Below are 22,204 nucleotides of genomic sequence, written 5' to 3'. Positions count from 1 at the left end.
TATTTTTCTAAAAGGGAGAGCTTCGGTTATTTAACAAATTCCTTAGACTACAAAGATATCAGAGGTTCAGTGGAAATAGAACTAGATGAAGAAGAAATCTCCTTTGTAAAGGAATGGATGCCATATTATATTTTATCTCATGTATGAAGTATGGCTTTTTTCCTTAGTTTTTGATTAGTTAAGATCAATCTTAAACTATTAAGATCCCCGATCATGCATAACGGCCTTTTATCTGAATTTTACTCTTATTAATGTGATTAAAACCATTCTTCACATTGACATATTTCTGGAAAACTTATAAAACTTTGTAGAGATTGTAGAATCGCACACTTGTGTGTATATAAGATATACATAAAAGACTTTAATGTGGGTGACTGTCCATTTAAATTTCACTTATGCATACCAATGCTTCTTTTTCAGTTATGACTTCTTATTTCTCTATTGCTTCACTTTCTAATGTTATGACAGTTTTATAGTTTTTAAGCAGGAACCTATAAAGAATAACAGTATGGCATAGTGAAAACTAGACTGGAGCTGGGGACAAGTTCTTTCTTTTTTGTCCAAAACTATTTGTATGACCTTAGGCAAGTCACTCACTTTCAATGTGTTCTGTGGCTGCTTCCAAACAGCATCTGTTGTTTCTTTTTCGATTATATTAAATAAGGCTAATTATTCAAAAAGCAATTAAAAACATATGAAAAACAAATATCCTCTCGACCAGAGAGTCAGAAATAGCAATCATAGTATTTTGGTATATTCTGATATTTTTATAAATGTAGTATTTTACAGCTATATATCATTTTTATGATACACATTTTAATATAATTTTAGTCATATTGTATTTATTGCTTTATATTCTTTTTCACTTATAATTATGTCATAGCATTTCCCCATGATTGTCTTTGCAAGGATTATTTGGGGTAAGTGGATCTCATAAATGAGCTTCAGCTTTGGAGTATTTATTGTAGGGATACACATGTTACTAAAAGAAAAACGTGTTTCTCAATTACTCAGACAAGTCTCAAAGAATTCAAGAAAAGTTGGACAAGCAAACGTCATTGCACGACAAAGAATTGTTGTGGTCATAGTAGTGATTATAATAATTGACACTGGACTAGTGTGCCAGGTGCAATGGCTGAGCACCTTACAAATAACTTTTAATTATTACAGCAGCAGTCTAATGTAGGTCCTATTATTACTTCCACTTATAGATTAGAAAACTGAATCTTAGCCAAGTTAAATAATTTGCCCAAACCAACCATTAAAGTAACGGAACAATTTGAAGCTTCGGCTCCGCTGTTATCCACGATGTAAAACCTACCTTATGTGTGAGTTGAAGCAATGAAGTTATCTGTGTAAATCCCTTAGCATAGTGCCTGGCACTCACTGAGTACTCAGTGTATGTTTATCATCATCATTACCACACCACCAATCTCATTCCTAGTCAGTTGTATTAGACTACTTCATATGCAGTAGATCAGCCAGGGGGTCAGCTGTCCTTGGATCTCATTAGCTATGGCTGGTGGGGGGAAGGGGACACAGTCCAGTACACCATTCGATTGTTGGAAAATCCAATATCTATTTATTAAATCTCCTATTGTTTAATTTAACTCATTTTTAAACTATAGCATGAAGGGTTTACACTAGGTAATTTTTTAGGTTTCTTATAGCTCCACAGTTCTCCAGTGTAAGATTTCATTTTGTCTAGGGTACAGAGAGACAAGTGAAGGTATGAAGAATTGAGAGATGACCCTAAATAACATGGATACTCATCAGAAACAGTTATAGGACACCCAAAGCATCCAATTGGAGAACTTTCTTTTTCAAATTGTTAAGGTGATGCTTTCTTTACTTTTGATGAATACCAAGTACTAAAATGTTGTGTGATAAAAAATAAATAAGATCCCTGCTTTGAAGAGCACTACTTTAAATTGGAGAGGAAAAATGAGCATATAGCCTGTTACCACTTTGCTCATGAACTTGCTGCAAATTCAGACTAGCAGCTGCTTTTGTAGTCATTCTTACCGATTGATGGAGCAACAAGTTACTGATTTATAAACACTAAGTTTATAGTCTCAAGTGCTAAGCATTTGACTACAAAGATTAAAAGGAAAAAAACTACAGTCCATGCCTTATAGAAATTATACACTTTTAGGCTAGTGTTAATAGCAAGAAAGGAAAGAGTTATTTGGGAAAGGAGACCTCCTCCCAAATTTATATATAAATTTATATATAAATGTAAGATAAGCATACCTTCAACTTATCATCAAATGGTTATTTAGAGCCTTGTGACTCTAAACTCCATTGTTTGAAATTTAACCAGACTTCTTGATAAAACAAAACGGCACAGTCCTCTTTTAAACATCTAGCTTCTTTGCAATTCATAATAGAGTTTATTATGCCTGTGTAACACCTAAAAAAAAAAATCTAAAGTGTTATAGGAGGTCTGACCCTTCCATTGGAAATGAGATGGCTGGGAGACAAGGCAGAAATTACAGGGAAACAGGAATTATGTATAATTATTCTGTAAGTGAAAATCATATTTTATAAATATGTTTGTTTAGAAGTATCTGTGAAAATTACAAAAGATACATGTTACTTCTATTAATGCTGCTAAGTTAAAAGTATGTATGGGCCTAGAAGATGGCATAACGGGGAGAATTTTGGGCCCTGTTTGTGAATGCAACCACCTGAGTCCCCTTAATGTTAATGAGCCTCTCACCAGATCATTCTAAAATGTTACCCTCATGGTCTGTTTTAAAGCATTGAGAGTCAAGCAATTTAGAATGAAAGCTGAAATTCCGTCTTGGAACTCTGTCTCTGATGTGTATATCCGTATGGAAAATGTGTAGTACAGTACAGCTCCAAGATACCGCCTTAGGGTTTGAGGATTCTGAAGAAAAACAAGGCCCCTTGGGAAGTGGCAGGGGGCACTAGAAAGTATAATATGAGTTAAAAGACCTGATTCTTCCACTGTGAATGTAACCCAGAAAAGTCACTTCACCAACTTGGGTATCCATTTGTCCTGCAATAAAATGGTTGTGCTAGGTTATGATATCTTATCAACTTTCTCAAGTAAGTGCATCTGTATCAGCTGGAAGCCGAGAAATTGCTATGTACAGATAGTTGTACAGCATTAAGGACTTTACTGGTCTACACAGAAGCAGAGGAGAAAGTGTAATAGAATATTAGCAACTAATTAAGTGGTTTCCTTTAAGAAGAATGCGCAGGATTCCTCATGAAGTCTGAAGACTGAGTGTTGGGTCAATATTTTGAATAGTTGAAAATATTACCTGGGGAAGCAAAACTTTCATCTAAGGTGAAGGTATGTTGGGGGGAAAAAAAGTCAGAGCCTTTACAGTAGGTTGACTTATGAAGTGTGAATTAAGTCTGTTTCATTTAGATCCCGAGTATACTCATGTCTGATTACCTGCTAGAACTGTGACTTGGTATAACATTTTCTATTGCAGCGGTTACTGTAAGAGTATAGACTAGATGTATGATCTGATGGATACTGAAGATTATATTGTGATCCTTTAAACTGTACTCATCTGCTTAAATAATTATTAAGGTTCACAGAATATAGGAGAATAATATAGTTCTTTTCATTAGATAGAATCAGGGGAACGTTTTGCACTATTTTCTAATTCAAATTATTAGACCAATAAGATATTTTATGAGGTAATAGAATATTATCACACGAGTGTAGAAGTATAAAAATATAAACGACTTAACAGTGTAAGTCATTCCTAAGTTTGATTGCATCAGAACTGACCTTTCTCATCCATTTGTGAGAGAATTAAATCCACCATTGCATGTAATGAACGAGTTGGCATCTCCCTAAGCTATCTAGACTGGCACTGGAAATGCACAGATGCGGAAACTGGGGGAACAGCTGCTCAAATCACTTTCTGTGCTCTGCAGTTCAGGTGAAGAACCCTGGCTGAGAAAGGCCTCAGGTGCCCAAGTTAGGCAATACCAATATTTTAGTTTTCTCTGATGCCCATAAAAATATTCACATTCAGTTATTAAGGGCAACTGAAAATGGCAGATAAAAACAATGGAAACGATGAGATCTGGAATGTCTGGTTGAACACAAGAGGATTTAGGCTGAAACATCAGCCTGGGGGCTGGACTAGATGACTTTTTAAGACTCCTTTTATCTGGCTTTCTTTGAGTTTATGGCTCTAAAGATCTCTTCAAAGTCGTCTGATACAATGTCTTTTACTTGGTATTTTCACCAGAAGCTTGAGTTTTCTAGTCCACTTCAGCTTTAGGCAGGCGACCTGGAAGTCCAGCTGTATGCATGTGCTGGGAACCATCATGTTATGCTTTTACACGGCTGCACACCAGTTTACACAGAAAATCCTACAAATGACCCCTCATGCTCTTCATCTTCAGCATCCAGCTAAATACTTGCAAATGTAAACTCCGTGACAGACCAGGAATGGTTGTTCTTCTAATGTAACCACAACCAGGAAAACCAATAAAATAGGAAGGCTAGGTAGGATATAGTCCTTCGTGAACGTGCATACCAAGAGAAAAAATGTGAGGGTAAGAGCTCTCCATAGCTCATTGGTCCATTTGTCTGTCTGTTTTTTTCCCGTCTCAAAGAAATGTTAAGAAGCCATCCCCTTCCAGCGTCGGTATGCTGTTGCCTCTGCTGGTGAAAAGCATTCTTTTCTCCTGGAAAGTGCACGGTAGGGCAAAATGAAAAATGACTGCCGCATTCACATCAGATGGACACCACATGAAGTGGAGAGCAGTCCCTTTGTTTCCTTGTTAGCATCCCCTGGCTCCTCTATTTGTAGAGCTGTAATAAAAACAGCTTCTTTACTGTGCGCCCTGTTGGTTTATACCAGCCATGTCAGGTCCATAAACCATGGTATATTAAAGTGTAATAGACTGTGTAAAGAATACTAGGAAGATATTTCAACCCCTATCCCTTCCCCTCATTTCACAATTTACTACCTTCCAGATGGGTATCCATAAATATGACTTAATTATGTTTGGCATGAAAACCCTACTTTCTTTGAAGAGTGGCCTCCTTCCTCAGCCACTCTCATTGTATGAATGCCGCCCTCTTGAGAATAAAACTTCTGATATTTTAGTACATTTACATGGTGAGTGTCCTTAGTCTCAATATTTTATAAAGTATCATTTTATTTATAAAAACTTTCCCTTTCTTAAAGGTAACTCTAGAAAACAATTAGTATATTTTCAAAACTCAGTCTAATACAGTTGAAGGGGTTAGTGTTATTTGTGCCTGTGAAGATATATCAATCTGAAATGGGAAATGGCAGAATGGAAATAATATTCTCTCACTCTTCAATTCTACTCCATGCTTTACTATTTTGTTGCCAACAAAAGAAAATGGAACATTAGAAGTTGCTGTGTCAAGAAATGGGCTATGGTCCCCCAATGAAATAATATTCTCTCACTCTTCAATTCTACTCCATGCTTTACTATTTTGTTGCAAACAAAAGAAAATGGAACATTAGAAGTTGCTGTGTCAAGAAATGGGCTATGGTCCCCCAATGAGGAGATATTGAGCAGGGACTATATTCTGTTAACATGGGTCCCTCTCTTGTCCGTTCATCTATCAAATAAACAAGTGGAGTGCCTGCAGGTGTTAGTCGAGAGAGACAAATTTGGTTGCAGCCCTCAGGAAGCAGAGAGTCTAGTAGGAGAAGCAGACTGCAAGCCAATGACCTCAGGACAGTGTCCTGGATGCTGTGATAGGGAGTTTTGTGCACACAGTGCTCTTGTAGCTCCACAGAAAGAGTGGCTCACCACTCCACAGGGGAGTGCTTCACAGAGGAGGGGACGTTTAAGCTTGCTTTTTGAAGAAAGACATTTACAATATGATGTGTGGTTGTGGGGGAAGGGAGAAAGAGGCATTCAAAGCAGAAGCAAGGGGCTGGCCAGTTAGCTCAGTTGGTTACAGCACAGTGTTAAACACCGAGATCGAGAGTTTGGATCCCCAAAGCAAAAAACAAAACCTTAAAGCAGAAGCAGCACCGTGCCCCAAAACAAAGAGCAGGCTAAATCCAGAGAACAGGGAGGATAGAGTGAAGGGCTTACCGTACAGTGTGACGAGCATCCTGCACAGGTGGAGAGCAAATAGAAACATTAAGCAGAGTGGCACAATTTAGTTTGCCTTTTTAAGTGGCCATTTTGGTGGCAATGTAGAGAACTGGATTTACTGTGCAATGCAGGGAACCTGTTATAATAGATCCCTATGTAGAGCCTAGAGGTTAAAGAAAGGATCTTTGCCATCAGAAAACTTACCTTTTAAAAGCAGACCCCTAAATCATTATCTTTCATTTGTTAGTGGAGAAGTGATCTTGTTGATCAGGTCAAAGATTATGGAATGCAATGATCATTAAGTGGAAAAAGCGTTAGGTGAGAATAATCATAAATACCTCTCCCCTCACATCGACCTCCTTGACTCCCAGGCATTTGCAAATTATAAATCAGTTACTCTTTCTTTCCTGGGGATTAAATAAAACAAAATGGGCTGAAACAGCAAATAACATGACTTCAGGTCAGACATAGGGAATACCTTCTGTAGAAAAGCCTCACAGGCCAGCTCTGGGTGTGAAATGGGAAAATACAAATGTTTGAGCAGCAGGCACCTGATTTGCCTTGAAAATGATCACAAACAAAATTCTGGCCTACTGAGAGCTGTCATGGGTATTCTAAAGGGAAAAAAAGCATTTTGCCTAAAATTTTATAATAACCATCCCAAGGTCAGAGAGCTGGAGTAGTGACCACTGGCATTTGCTTCTAGCCATTCAGTAATAAATGGCGGGCATTCTTGAGAGTCCATCATATGCTAGTCACCAGGTTAACCGTACACTTTTAGCATGTCTCACAGTCACAACCACCTTGCAAGGTACATGTTCACATTTTATGGGTAAGGGTCAGTGGGGTTAAGTGACTTCTCCAACCTCACTTAGTAAGTGACAGAGCAGAAATTCAGCCCAGGTCTGCCTGACTCAAGCCTGAGCTCTTTCCACTGTGCAACACTGCACTTCACTTTGTCACAACAGTCAACCCCTTAGAAGCTTGAACCCCCAGCAGCCCCGACATGGCATTGAAACATCAAAAAGCTGACTGCAGAGATTCTGATTCAGTCACGCACTTGCACGTGCCCTCTTCATTGTGAGCTTCACGGCTATGTGGGAGGAAGGTATTAGCATCTCCATTTTACATGGGCAGAAACTGAAACACAGGACATAAGTGACTTGTCCATGACACTAAGTGACAGAGCTGGGGTAACAACTTGGCATTAACTGTCTTGAGTTCTAATTTGCTTTCCTTGGCCCACGACCGCTGAACAGAAAGGGCCACTCCTGCTTCACTTGGTAGCCCACAGTACGTAAGAATAGTTATTGTCAGGCATTTTTGTGACAACTTAATGAGACAATGGCCATCAAATGAACCAGGAAATAAAATCTACATAAATACCTCTTAAACAAAAAACACCTTCTATAGAAGCCATGTTGCTTTCTCTCTGTGACAGAGAATTATGAAAAATAAATATGGGCCGGCCCCGTGGCACACTGCTACAGTGCGCCGCTTGGGAAGCGTGGCGGCGCTCCCGCTGAGGGTTCGGATCCCACATACAGACCGGTTCCTGCTCACTGGCGGAGCGAGGTGCAGGCGCAGCACCGAGGGTTGCGATCCCGTCGCCGGTCCCGGTCCGGTACGGGCGCGACACTGAGGGTTGCGATCCGTTGCCGGACACGAAAAAAGACAAAAAAAGAAAAAGAAAAATATTATTCTTCAATAGAGAAAATTAAAGTTTAAGAAAAACACAGTTTTACCAATGACAGAAAAATTATAGTATGCTATAAGTAGATCACAGAGCAAACTTACCTTTCAGCTTTCTCCAGGCACTTCCAGAAATTCACAGTCATCACAGTGTACACAGACTTGATAAAGAAGTTTGGAAGACAGAACTGATGTTAAGCAAAACTTCTCGTGTTTAGTAGTCTGACTTGTTTCCCTTATGGCTTTTATTATCTTGAAAATTGTGAGACTAGCATCATTCTAAGCAGCTACTTTATCTGTTCCCCTGATTTGCAAAATATGTTTAACTTGTTGTGGACAATGTGACAGCTTCTTGTGAATGAGAGTAAGAACAAGATGGAGGATGTCTGTTGTGTCCCTGTCTCCCCTGGTGCCGTGTCACTATCTGACAGCCCCTCCAAACCTACTCTGCTAAGAACCCTCCTCTCCTACACGACCCCACACTAGAAGTGCCACAACTTAAATTGAAGAAAGAAGTACCTGAATACTACTCTCCATGTGGCTTTGTAGAATGGAAGATTAGGTAAATCCCACATGTACATTCAGGGTCACTACTAGTCAAAGTTGTAGGTTAAAGACAATTTTCATCTAAGTCTTGCCCTTCAATTTAAACATTGACTCTCCCTTTTTGTGCCTAGTACCAATATGGGGTGTTCTAGCTGCTGTGGCTGCCCAAGCACACCTAATTCAGCAACACACAGAGTCCCCTTCTATAGGCATTAATCTGTGCCTTGGAATTTTTCTGCTACCCTTTATTAAAAGTTCCTTACACTTGGTCTTATGCTCTCAGGTTTAATTGTCTGTCTTCTCTAAGGAGAACGAAAGTTCTACAGGGACCTTTGCCTGCTTTTGTCACTGGTGGATCTCAAGCTCCTAGAATAGGGTCTGGCACTTGGAATGAAAGGCTATGCCCACCTTTGCCATTATGTCAGTAGCTACTAAAGCTGAAATCAGAGATTGCAGAGCCAGGTATGGCCAGTAGGAATGTTCTCTTTGTCATACAGAATGCTGGAAAACATTTTTTTTTTCCTTTTTGTCTTTTTTACTGACCGGTAACAGGATCGCAACCCTCGGTGTTGCACCCACACCGCGCTCAGCCAGTGAGCGGGAACCGGTCTCCACATGGGATCCGAACCCTCGGCAGGAGCGCCGCCGCGCTCCCAAGCGGCACACTCACCAGTGCACCACTGGGCCGGCCCAAACATTTTTTTAAAGTTGAGAACATTTATTTAAATATCCCTTTCTAGCTTCTCTATAAAAAGTGGAAGATCTGGTAAATGCCAGTGTCTGCCTGCTCTTAAAATGGGGGCATGGCCTTCCTACATCCCTGCCATTCCCTTTTCACTGAACCACACTAAGATGGTCAGTTCCAAAACTGAGAAAGTACAGATAGAATTTTAGACTGGGATTCTTATACTTGGCCCACAGTTATATTTGTTGGTGATATTAGAATTTCAGCCTATGACTCCAGTCTTTAAACATTGTTTTTCCAGGTAATGTATTTGTGTTTTTCTTGGATGGGGCATTTTGAAGACCTACAATGTATAATAACATGGTTGAAAATTTCACATGTTGTGGCAGGAGAAATATTTTAGGCTGGTAGAGCTTTTATGTTGTACTTTGCCTCTTCTATCTGTACATAGACCCTTTGCTTAGAAAAAATGAGATCTCTGGGTTCTTATTTTCCTGAAGCCTCTTTTTCGTAAACCCTCAGAGGTTTTGCAGTGTGCATTGCTTCTTAATAATACCACTTTTTACATTTGAATGCTGTTTTTCCAAATCACCATATTTATAGAGCTATTGTAAAATCTTATCTGATGCTTAATTCAGTTTGAATTCAATTTCTTGTCAGGAAATTCATATGCAGTGATGACTTGGCCACAGTCTACATAGCACAGCACAGAAGTAGCTAGTTAGAAACCATCTGGTGACAGAGAACAGCAGAGGTGCTCCGGGAAGATCACCTGGTCCTCAAAGAAATTTTTCCTCCTGTTTGGCCATGCACATAATTTAAAATCACTGGATAAGAACAAATCGCTAGTTTGCTTCACATTTTGAGGAACTTGGTAGCCTATTAGAGATACAGGTCACCTCTCAGTATCTGATCGGCTAAGTATCAGACTGATTCCCAGATACTCCAGCTGGGAGTGGGGGCAGGGGTCATACAGCAAAAGATGGTCATAACTGTGACTTAACTTGACCTATAGTGATGCACTTATCAAAGCCACATCATTTTAATATAAACAGTAATTTTTATTAGTTGAAATTTACTGCATTTAGAGATAATAGTGTACAGCTTTTAGCCTCACAATCTTGTTTAGCTTATGTTCATATTCTAAATGTAAAGTTTTATGTTTGGAAAAACTGAAATCCCTCTCTTTAAGCAAGCTTTATCCAGTATAGGCACTTTTCCAGCTTTAAGGCTCCAGCAGAAAACGAATCAGATGACTTTGCTGCTGCCCTGGAGCTTACAACTGATTGTCATAAATACAGATGAGGACTAGTCACTCAGGGAGATAGAGGCTGTGGGGAAAGGTGAGGTAGGAGAGTGATGGGAGGGGTGAGGAGTGGCAAGCGATAGTCTTTTATTTAGTGGGGTCACAGAAGGTGATGTTTGCCCTGAGACCTGAATGAAGTGGGGAGGCAGTAGTGCAGAGACTGTGGGCAGGGTGTCCAGAATGGAGGAGCAGCAAGTGCAGAGATGCCCAGATGCACACACTCAGTGTACTCAAGCCACACAGCAAGCCACCAGTGAGGCTGGAAAGGAATGAGTGTGGGAAGGAGAAGGTGATGTCACCAGGGAGACAGGAAGCAGACTTGCAGGGCCTTTAGGACATAGTAAAGATTTTAGATGTTATGTCAAGGTGAGAGCAAGCCAAGCTGGTAGAAGGTTTCAAGCAGGGGAGCAACTTGATAAAAGTTACATTTTAAAAACAACGATGTTGTGTAATGTTGCATATTAATTATCCTGATTTGAGCATCACATATTGCACACAGGTATTGATATTCAACATTGTACCCCACAGATACGTACTATCAATTATGTTTTCAAAAAAATAAAAAACTGTAAAGATAAATAAATAAATAATAAAACAAAATCAATGATGGGGCTGGACATATTGATTATCCTGATTTGAGCATCACATATTGCACACAGGTATTGATATTCAACATTGTACCCCACAGATACGTACTATCAATTGTTTCAATAAAAAATAAAAATAAAAAACTGTAAAGATAAATAAATAAATAATAAAACAAAATCAATGATGGGGCTGGCCGATTAACTCACTTGGGAGGACGTGGTGCTGATTACAGCAAGATCATTATTTCTTTGTCCAGTATAATTATTAATATCATTCCCTTTCACTCTCAAAAGTATACCAGAAAAAAACAAATTATGTGGCTCCCATTAGCTATAGCTGTCATCAAGAAGGCAGTGGTGGTAGATGTGACAAATTGAGTGCTGTCCTCAGGGCTGAATTCAGACATGTTGTGATAATGAGTGTGTAAATTATGCAAAGAATATGATGGAAGAAAAGAGTTTTAGTCATGATTTTTTTCTCTTTCATAGCCAAAAAAGAGCATAAGATGGAAGAAGGTCATTTGGAGAATGCACAGAAAAGGTAAGCAGCTCTGATTTGGCCCCAATTCTTTCTTTGACTAGCCATTTCTTTTTTATTATTATGAAGTACATGCACTTGCTGTGCAACCATCTATTTCCAGAATGTTTTCATCTTCCCCAAGTGACACTGTGTTCCCATTAAACACTAATTCCCCACTTTCCCCTCCCCCCACCTTTGGCAACCACCAGAAAGTCTGTTTCTGTCTCTGTGATTTTGACTACTCTAGGTACCACGGATAAGTGGAGTCATAGAGCATCTGTCCTTTTGTGACTGGCTTCTTTCACTTGCATCATGTTTGACTAGCCATTCTGTTGGCCCCGTTTGTTAAGACTCTGCATCCATGAGCAACAGGATCAATCAGGAATGGGACAGAAAACCCGGTAGCAACACGTTTTCTTGGGAAGGAGAGAACATCCTGTATGTTCTCTTGGGAAGGAGAGAATCATCCGGAAGTGATTCAGCTGTCTCACACGTGTCATGACACTATTCCGATCTGTTTGCCTCTCCGTTAATTATTCTGCTCCTGAACCACTTCATGGAAATTAGGAACCTTTTGATCCATCTTAGCACTGCAGCTAGATTAAACCAGTTATTGCAAACACCTAAAAGACTTACTATATCTTTCCTCAGATCCTACAGGATATTGTAAACAAGGGACAGGTGGGGAGAAGGGACTGGCCTCTATATATGGAAAATTCCCCCAGAAGTTGGAAGAGACCACAGAGGTCTTCTGCTCAGCCTCACTGCAGCACTCTTCCTTGCTCTTCCCTCTCTCAATAAACACCAGAGTGCAACTGTCCACCCCACCCAGGAACCCAGTAATCATCTGTTCTAATCTCTTAGGGGTTTCTCTTTTCTGTTAGTTGACCAGGTTGGTCAGCTTGGCTTTCCTTCCCGCTTAGAAGGGTGAATGGGAATATATTGAGGCATTCTCATATTCAAGGCAGATGATAAATTTTGGTGCCAATTCTAAAAGTATTCGAGAATTAAATGAGAGACAGGGGTCGGAAACAGCATGTAAAGAAAAGTGAGCTTTACAAATGCTTGAGGAGAAGAGTTTCCTCATTTTGAATTTTAATGCAAATGAAAATATTCTAGAAGTGAACCATTTTCCTCCTGTCCAGCCTCGGTTTCCGAGAATTGTGAAAGCCCATGGACAGTGCTGTCTGCCCTGCTTCCCACTGTAATTACCATTAAAATTAAAATGCTGACGAAAGCAAGGTTATAGCAAATCTTGCACTTTTCTAAGTGCAGACATGTTCTTGAATCATGATAATCATTCAAAACTAAGACAATGACATAGTTAGGTTTTTAGATTTTTGTGCCCCTCTGTTGACCTAGTCCCCATATTAACCTTCCCTCCTCAATGCGTGAAACTAGTGTGTCTGTGTTATAGACATATTCAGCATGGACAAAAGAAACCATTAGTTAAGGGCATGTCAGTATCAGGCCAAACAGAAATTCAGCTTCCGGGGTGATGTCAAATCTCTCATAGTTTTTCAAGACTCTTGCTTAAGGAAAAGGGGGCTCACTTTAGAGGGGCCGAAGCTACTGCTGTGCATTAGCTATGCTGAGGGGAGTCATAAATTTTGGTTGTCAGCATTTTCCGTGGCTTTGTGGTGAAGGTAGTCTAGCTTTCATGTCGTACATGAAATATGTTATATCCCATCTTTAATGTAGAAACCACAGTTGTTTGGTTACACTCTTTAAGGAGGTTGTGGTCAGTGTTGCAATATTCGTGTGAGATTTAGTAAATTCTTATGTTTTATTCTCAAGAGAAACAATTTACTCTGAGGCTAAAGAATATTTGCTCTTCCTAAGCAGTTTCTGAAGGCATGCATAAAACAATAAGTGCATGTGTTCTGCTTTGGCATCTCAGCACCGTAAAAGTAAAACAGCTCACTTTGCTATGGGCTCTTTGATGTAATCACTGTACTTTAAAAATGTTTGGCTGACTTAAAATGATACACATCAGACAAGGAATTATAGCAGAGAGGAAAGGAGTCAGGGAGTAGTTTAGAATGAAATTTTTAAAAAGTTGTATGAAACAAAACGTGATTAGAAATCAATCTTTTTGAAGTTGAAAGAAGCTATTTCAGGGTTATCCACCAACAAATAGAAATTTCAAAAAGCATAATTGAACCTTTGCTTCCTGTCTATCGGAGAAAATTTTCCCAGTTGTTAAATAGCAACAATTTTCTTGCCCAAAACTCAGAAGGTTTTCAGTGATTAGTCTTCTGTGAATCAATACTGAATTCGAAATGAAGAGAGTTTTGTCTGGGGAGGACAGTAGTCTAGACCTTAACTGTTTCTCAAACAAAGGGGTAAAAATGAAATCAAAAAGGCACATCCTCGGAGCAACTTCACATTTGTAAAATTTGCAGAGTGCTGAAGCCAGGCGGTCTTCTGGGATTTCTGTTTGTTTTGGTCTTCTAAAGACTTAGTTTCCAAAACACATAGGAAAAAAAATGCTGAAATTCGGTTTTTTTTTGTTTGTTTTTTTTTTGTTTTTTAGTTTTCACCCCCTTTGAGGGAGGGTAAGCAAAGTAGGGCCTCACGTGTCCCCAGGGAGAGAGGTAATGCGGATGATGATTAGCTTCCATTTAGAGTTGGGGAAAGTGAGGCCCCCAAGACAATGACCTGCTTTTCTCTAGCTCTCTGATAACCACCAAATAATGCTGTCATTCTGAAACTGCACCAGTATTTGCATTATCTTGGTCTTACAACCTAGACTCCAAATAATGCTGGAGATATCCGGGTGATCCCTGAAGCACAGTGACTGGAATTTTACTATGTCCTGCTGGAAAATAGGAAGATTGTTAGTTCCTCTGAATCCTAAAAGGGAAAGACTTCCTCTTCTCTATTAATGTGCAAATAAACATGTTATATCTGTACAGAAGGTGAACATAAAAAAGAGAATAAATAGTGATGTGCCTTGCTGGGGTTAATGCATGTTATGTGTGATACAGAGGGCAACTGTGTGTAAAGCAGAAACACGAAGAAAATGACTATTTTATTTCTTCAATGCTCATGTTAACGAGCATGAGCAAAGGAGGACAGAGCAGAAAGAGCATTTCACAGGGAATCAGAGGGCCTGAGTTCTGAGCCTAACTCTGCCAGTGAGTGAGGTCATTCAGTCTTTCCAGGCCTCTGTTTTCTCATCTGTAAAATGAAAATATTGGATAAGTCGACCTGTAAGTCCCTTCCAGTTCTAAAGTCCTGTGGCTTTATAGGCAATTCATGGCCTGTTCCTATAGGTTACATAACTCTCTACTTATATATTCCCATGCTACAATTAACATAATTTTCATTTTGAATGAAATAATGGTGTGTGCCATAGAGTATATATTTGATTTTATCAGTGTTTTGACTGCTACAGAATTAGGAGTTATGTTTGGGGCAAGAATGGACATTGCTGCTTATTTTCATTACTGGTTTTGCTCCAAAATTTGTATGTTTGGAATTATAAAAGAGTCCCTTAAGAGATTACTGCAGTTATTGCCCTTCTCCACTTGTGCACTTCCAGTCTTTTAATAACTGGGAGCCCAAATTCCCTGACCAGTAGTTTTAATTTGCATTAAAAACAGATTTATTATTTACAGAAGCACAAAGAATTTATGGGACTCAGAGCTGCAGCTCCAGCTTGGATCTCGCCTAATCGTAGCCATGGAATCAATTAACAGTTCATCTGTGAAATGTGATAAAATCTTATGAGATACATATTGCCCAATAACTGAGAACGAGATGAAAGTATGCTCCATAATAGTAACGGGACTTCAGGGTTTTACAATCACCATTGAATAGAGTTCCATTAGAAGCCCAGTATTTAGGATGGCCACAAAAAAACTCTGTCTGAACAGATGATAGAGCATTGAGTAATAAACCTGGCCAGCCATTCCTGCTTTGATTAGTTTCCAACACCCTCGAAAAGGGGGCCATTTATTTAAGTGTTCTTGCTCGTGGCAAATGAGCTTGTGAGGCTTGGGGTGAGTGGGGTTGCAGGGGGAGATTGAGTTCAGAGCTATAAATTGCTGCAAAGCCAGTGCCTCCAAGAAGGGCTCCTTGGGAGGCCCAGGTAGTCTGGGGTACACTGAGCTTTCGTGGCCTTCGTGATATCTGGGAATCCATTCGGAAAACATGTGTTCTTTTCTGTTCAGATTGGAGATCATTTTTCAAGATCAGAGATGGTTTTTCATCCAAACCTTGCTATGCCCACAATTGATAGTTTGTATTCTTGTATCATATCAAGCTTTCAAATGTAGCCCTTTTAAAGATCATAGAGTCTCTTATAGAGATGCTGAGTGATTGACTCAAGATTACCAAACCAGTGTATGCCAGAATAAGAACTGATAGTTTGTATTCTTGTATCATATCAAGCTTTCAAATGTAGCCCTTTTAAAGATCATAGAGTGTCTTATAGAGATGCTGAGTGATTGACTCAAGATTACCAAACCAGTGTATGCCAGAATAAGAATAGAACTTGTTTTCCTGATTTTCCCTGAAACATTCAAAGATTAATTGTTCCCCATGAGCTATCTAACTGACTACTGATGATATATTAATTCTACAGAATCAATATATCATCAGTCTTACATGTAATCATTAAACATAAAATAAAAAAGGTAAATGACATGGATTTGAGATGGAAAACAAGCTCAAGAAATTTTACCTACATACCCCTCTGAAATTATGCATGCTGTTTTTATATGGACAAAATGTACCAAAGAATATCCCCAGTAAAGTTGTGTTTTTTGGCAAATCAGTTTGGGAAAATAGGTTTTCTGAGGCTTAGGATAAGCTGTATTCACTACATGCCCAGGCTCCTGTGTTAGAGGATAGACATGTGAGAAACGTCCCTCAGTGTCCCCTCTCCTCACCCTGATGGGCTTTGGTGTTGACAGTTTCTCACCCTCTACCTCACCCCATTTTCCCCCCTTCCTGTTGCAGCTTTGAAACAACAGTAGGATATTTTGGGATGAAGCCAAAGTCTGGTGAGAAGGAGATCACCCCCAGCTACGTGTTTATGGTATGGTACGAGTTCTGCAGTGACTTCAAGGCGATTTGGAAACGGGAGAGTAAAAACATATCTAAAGAAAGGTAAGGTTCTAATAAAAGCATTAATACCCCTTCAGGAGGCTGGGAAACTGCCCTCTCAACCGTAACAAAGTGTGTGTATTTCACACGCGTCAGTGTTTTCTTTAGGATCAAGTGGTCATCCAGGAAGGATTTTTGCCTCGGGGCTGATAGGGAAATTCAGGGAAAGCTGGCTGTCCACACAAGCAGATACGCTCACGTGATCTGATAAGTTACACTTTCTTAACCCCTTCCAATTACTAGCTAGTAAATGAAAGGGGAGTTGTGCTAATTTGCAACAGATTGCTTCTCTGTGTATTTTCATGTTGGCCCAGGCTAAATGAGGCAGTTTTGCCGTCGCAGACAGTATAGACAAATAAAAGTGAATGCTTTTCCCATTAATATACTGAGCTTGCATCAAAGGGAAATCTCTGCGACTCAGGCCACACTTCACACAGCGTTGAAGCCCCGCACTGGATTTACAGCGCCACTTCGGCCTCCCCGTATCCCGCTGCGGACATCAAACTGCGCGCCGCTCGGCCTCACTGCAGCCTCCTGGTTTTATTAGTTGGGGGTAGAAGAAAAACCTTGGCTGTGAATATAGGCAGTGTGTGTGTGCGCGCGTGTGTGTATGTGTTCATTCTCCTTAGAGAGACTAGGGTTGGCCCTATTTATCAGGAAAAAAACATTTCTGCTTGATCATTGTGATCAGGTTGCTGCTGTTCTGTAAAGGGTGTCATGGATTTAAACTTCAAACAGGTCTTGCTACTATTCCTGTGGAACAGATGTATAAGAATGTCATTCAAAACGGAGTAGAAAGAGACAAAATATTCTACGAAGTAAGAGAAATGATTTATTTAATTACAGCATCTATCTCTCACTTAATATTGAGACCTGAAATTTGGTAATTCATTATTTTTTTCTTCACTTTGCAATCAAAGAAAATGTACATATGTAATATATTTATATGCATGCAGTCAACCTACATTAATATGTTTTATCTTAAAACACTGTTTTTAAGGGGATCAAAACTTAGAGATTTTTGGCTTAGTATTATTAAGTCTCTAAATGTTTTCTCAGGGAATTAAAAAAAAAAAAAGCCTTCTTTCAAAGGAAGTCAGAGAGCTTTAAAAATGTTTATCAGCACATCTTCCCATCATTACCTCTTTGGGAACATGGAAATTAAACTGAGTATATCCATTATGTAGATAAACTGAAGCAGAGAAAGTTAAATGACATTATTAAGAAAATAGGTTGTTGATAATAACATGAAAAAATCCTAAAAATCTTGGCACCCAACTCATCACCCTTCCTTGCAGTCTCTTATTTAGCCCTTTAAAGTAAGATAAAATAAGCTTCTGTGGAATAAATTCTCCTCTGAAAGTGGCAGAGCCGAGCTTCTCTGCCTAAACCAGGGTGGCCGCTGGCCAATCAGCTCTCCAAGTCTGCACCTTCGGGCTGGGAAATCCAGCTCTGGGCCCCAACTACACAAGTTTTGCTTCAGAATTTGCACCTCACATTTTGAGCATAGTCCTTAGCGAATTTGTCCTTAGAACCCTCAAAATGGTCTAGAAACAGAAAACAGAAAGCCAGCAGAGAGGGTTGTTAACTGCTTTTAATAATCTTCTGTTAAGACACTGAGCTGTATTCCAAATTAAGGAGTTTTCCTTGTTACAGAATTTAAACAAACCGTGTATCTGCTGTGATGGTGGTATCCAACTGTCCTTCAAAATGACACTTTTTCGGGGGTTGGCAGTGTTGCTTCCTGGGTGAAGCTAGTGAATTGTCTACTTCACACTCTATAAACCAGCTCCTTTAAAGGGTCATGACTTCATGAGACCCTTTTCAGTTCTTCTCATTTAGCAATTTCAGGGGTCTCTTCATTCCAGCCATGCTCTTTGAGATGGGTCACTGAGGTTTCCAACCTAAAACAACATCTCTGAAAGTTAATGACGGCTAATAAAATATTCTTGGAAGCAGCTAGTTTAGAAAAATCTCTTTGTTAAGAAATGTCAGTATGTTATGTATATTACTGCTCAGCCAGTTAAACAAATTGATTAATATTTAGGGTTTTCTTGTGAAGTGAGGATTGTTTAAATTGTCCTCCATCTGCAAAGGATTTTAGCTTTTAGACTGTTAGAATCACATATTCATTATGGTAAAACAAGCAAATTAACTTGAATTTTTCTATTATAGTTAAGTGAGAAACAATATGATTGCTTTGTTTCGATGCCTATTTAATGATTTTTGGTATTATAATTTTCAATTACACTTTTTCCCAGAAATCCAATAAATCCCAACAGCACTAAATCTTAGGAGGTAACACAACATCTTTGACAAAGATATTACAAAGATATCCTAAAAAAAAAAATTTATAACCAAATGAAAACCTGATAGCTTATAATTATTAGCGGGGGGAACCCTGTAGTTTGGGATCCCATCAAAAGAAATTGAACCCACTTGATTTTTAAATATATTTGAAAGCCAACTAAGACCCCAAAAGTCACTGGGAGAAAATTAAGAATCAATAATAGTATTTTCAAAGGCACAGATTCCATGGCAAATGAAATGAAATGGAAGTGTTGAAAACTACGTTAGGCTCCTTGAGGTTAATTTTAGGTGGTAGAGATTCAAAGGCACAGATTCCATGGCAAATGAAATGAAATGGAAGTGTTGAAAACTACGTTAGGCCCCTTGAGGTTAATTTTAGGTGGTAGAGATTTACTTCTTTTTCTGCTTAGCATGGTTTTCATGAATGCATGCTAGTTTAATGCAAAGTTGAGATGGATACATCTCCATAACAAGGTAACAAGCTCCTCATAAAACCCAGAACAACCTCTAAACACACAAATGACTGTATAAAAATGACCAATGTTCTTGTGTCTTGTGAATAAACAATAAACCCTATCATTAAACTCGTGTCAGGCATGACTCTTGTGGTTAAGTAGAAGAGCCACAGTATTTCACTGGGAATGTGGTTTACCTGCAGATCAGCTCTATCATTAGAAGAGCAATCTACTACATGATGGTTTATCAATGGCATTAAACTTTCCTTGGCATTTAAGCCAGTCTCAGGCAAAAGAGCAAACTTCTGTGTCCAAGCACGAATCCAGAAGCCCCACCCCATAGATTTTCAGTCTGTGGCCCACCCTGTCATTGTGTGCCCCAGTAGTGAAACTTATCCCCCAGTGAAGCATACCAGTTTCTTCTCTTATCCCTTCTGAGTACAGGTGGTGTTCAATAGTGTTATATAAAAAAAGAAAAAAAAACCTCTAGATAGAGAATCAAAACAGCCAGCATTTTTATCCTTCACTCCTCCATTAATTTGCTATGTGATCTTAGGCCACTCACTTACTGCCTAGGGACCCCATTGTCACATCTATAAAATGTATGATGATGAAGCAGAAACTAAATATTGACTATGATCTCTTCTAGCTTGAGATCTCTGTGAATCTAGAAACTACTTTTCTAATTTTCTGAGGAACCGTGCATTTCATTTCTGAATTAATGCCCCCCACCTTTGCTCTTGAGGTCATTTAGGGACTATATTGGAAGGCATTTCAAGCCAAGGTCTGGCAGGTGAGTAGGGGAGAGATTTGGAGGCAGGGATTTTTCATTGCCCTCTTGAAATTGGTAAATGTCTATAGCTACCTTGTCTATAGCCACCCTCCCCCCAAATTCTTATAAAACACTAATGTTGATCTTGAAGATCACGTTTGTTATTGAGAATGTACCCACAAAAAATATTTTCCTCTGCTCATCTATAGCCAACATTGCATTTAGTGGTACAGTATAGTTCATCAAGCCTATGTTTTATCCTCAGAAGCAGCTTTGCCTCAGTTTTACATTTTCAGGCACTTTTGTACTTGTGCCTCTTGATATCCAAATAGTTAATGAACTGTTGGTACACAGATTTCTTCCACCTATTAAATCAACAAATTATCCAAGTATATGTATAATTGCACGGAGGTAACCCAATTTTTGCTGCTACCTTTATTGGCTATTCTTTACTCATTCTCTGTTTTGTTGTTTTTGTTTTGTTTTTGCTGCTTAATTACTTTGGGCTACCTTGCTTATAATATTCCACTATTTAGAATATCTTAAGACTGCTCCCACGTATGCCTACACGTGCACACAAACAACTACCACCCACAAAATGAGCTATGATTTTGCAGAAGGTAAAGAAGGCTTAGGGGTGTCATGACTCCAGGACACCTTGCTTATAATATTCCACTATTTAGAATATCTTAAGACTGCTCCCACGTATGCCTACACATGCACACAAACAACTACCACCCACAAAATGAGCTATGATTTTGCAGAAGGTAAAGAAGGCCTAGGGGTGTCATGACTCCAGGAATAAGGTCTGGGCAAATAATTCACCCTGAGCCAAAGCAAACTTTAAAAGTGACATTTAAAAAACCCATAATGGGTAAGTAATGAGTGAATAAGAAGTTTGGTAAATTTTATGTGAAATGTAAATAAGGAATTTTATTATCCACATAGCTATAATTTATATCATGGGGGAATGGATACTTTGTTGGTATTTAGCTGGACCAAAAAACCAAGGTTTTTGTTTTAAGTGTATTACTTGCAGCTATTATGGTTCATTATGCAACTACCATAGCCGTGACAGCAGATAGTTCAAATCTGTTGTGGTGTTATTCTGAAAGCTGTTCTCGGAGCTCCCTATTGCTCAGGTCACTTTAGGACCAAGAGTTGGGGACTTAGAAAGGCCATCCTTCAACCCACAAAGGAGCCATTGATTGCAGTGTAGACATTGCAGTAATTTTTCTCTTTATATGATAAAGTTCCCGGAAAAAGCTCCATAAACTGAAATTTTTATTTATTGATTTCTGTTTTCCTACTCACATTCTTACATGATCATTACAGTAACTTGTAACAAGTTAGCCATTTTTTCCCTAGCCCTCTGCTATGAGTTAAATGTTCTGTACACACTTAACTGCTAAGAAGCTTCATATTTTAAAGGAATCCCTTAATAATACAAGTAATAATTCTCTAGGTAATTGGCAAAACTTTGAATTTTTCGGTCACATTTGAAAGCAGTTCCATGTAAGTATGCAGTATACAATAAGTATACAGTAGTTCCATGTAAGTAACTGCCCCCAAAGACTTAACCTATAAGCAGAATTATCATAATCACAAAGAATAAAACATGCTTATTTCCCAAGCATTAAATTTAAAGCTGCTTCTGCAAAATTAATATTATGCCCTGAATAAGGAGAGGAGATAGACTAATATATGGTGAGAATTATAGGATAATTGATTTTAAAAAACTAAACACATCTCTTGACCCTCTTTCCTCTGGAACTGTCAATCCATTTTGTTTTCTTTCCCTTCTAGCTTCTGGTAAGAGTTTATATTCACTTCCTTGCTTCCTTTTCCTTACCACACACTCCTTCCTATATCAGTAAGGATAAAGTTTTGGCCGCCATAACAAATAACTGTTACTTAAAGGAAAAATGAAGTTTTCTCTTGCATAATAATCTGAGTGCAAGGAGTTCAGATGTCAGGGACCAGTTTTCTTCTCTCTGTGGCTGCCATCCTTAAGGCATGGTCCTTACTCACAAGGCCGAAGAAGGTCACATCATGTCCACCACCGCAGCTGCTGGGTTCCTGCCAGCAGGAAGGGGAGGGCACAGGTGAGACGAAAGGCGCACACATCC

General features: G+C 39.1%; 1 protein-coding gene across 1 annotated transcript in view; it reads left to right on the top strand.

The window, feature by feature from the left end:
- The window catches only part of FMN1 (formin 1), a 283,899-nt gene that overhangs the window by 238,742 nt on the left and 22,953 nt on the right, over positions 1 to 22,204 (top strand). Inside the window, exons 14-15 of the mRNA XM_008580115.1 lie at positions 11,393 to 11,444; positions 16,392 to 16,541. Of these exons, the coding sequence (XP_008578337.1) occupies positions 11,393 to 11,444; positions 16,392 to 16,541 (202 nt within the window). The remainder of the gene's footprint in view (positions 1 to 11,392; positions 11,445 to 16,391; positions 16,542 to 22,204) is intronic.

Source organism: Galeopterus variegatus, unplaced genomic scaffold (genome assembly GCF_000696425.1).
Source record: "Galeopterus variegatus unplaced genomic scaffold, G_variegatus-3.0.2 Scaffold2024, whole genome shotgun sequence".
Classification (NCBI taxonomy): domain Eukaryota; kingdom Metazoa; phylum Chordata; class Mammalia; order Dermoptera; family Cynocephalidae; genus Galeopterus; species Galeopterus variegatus.
This window is presented reverse-complemented; position numbering and strand designations above follow the sequence as displayed.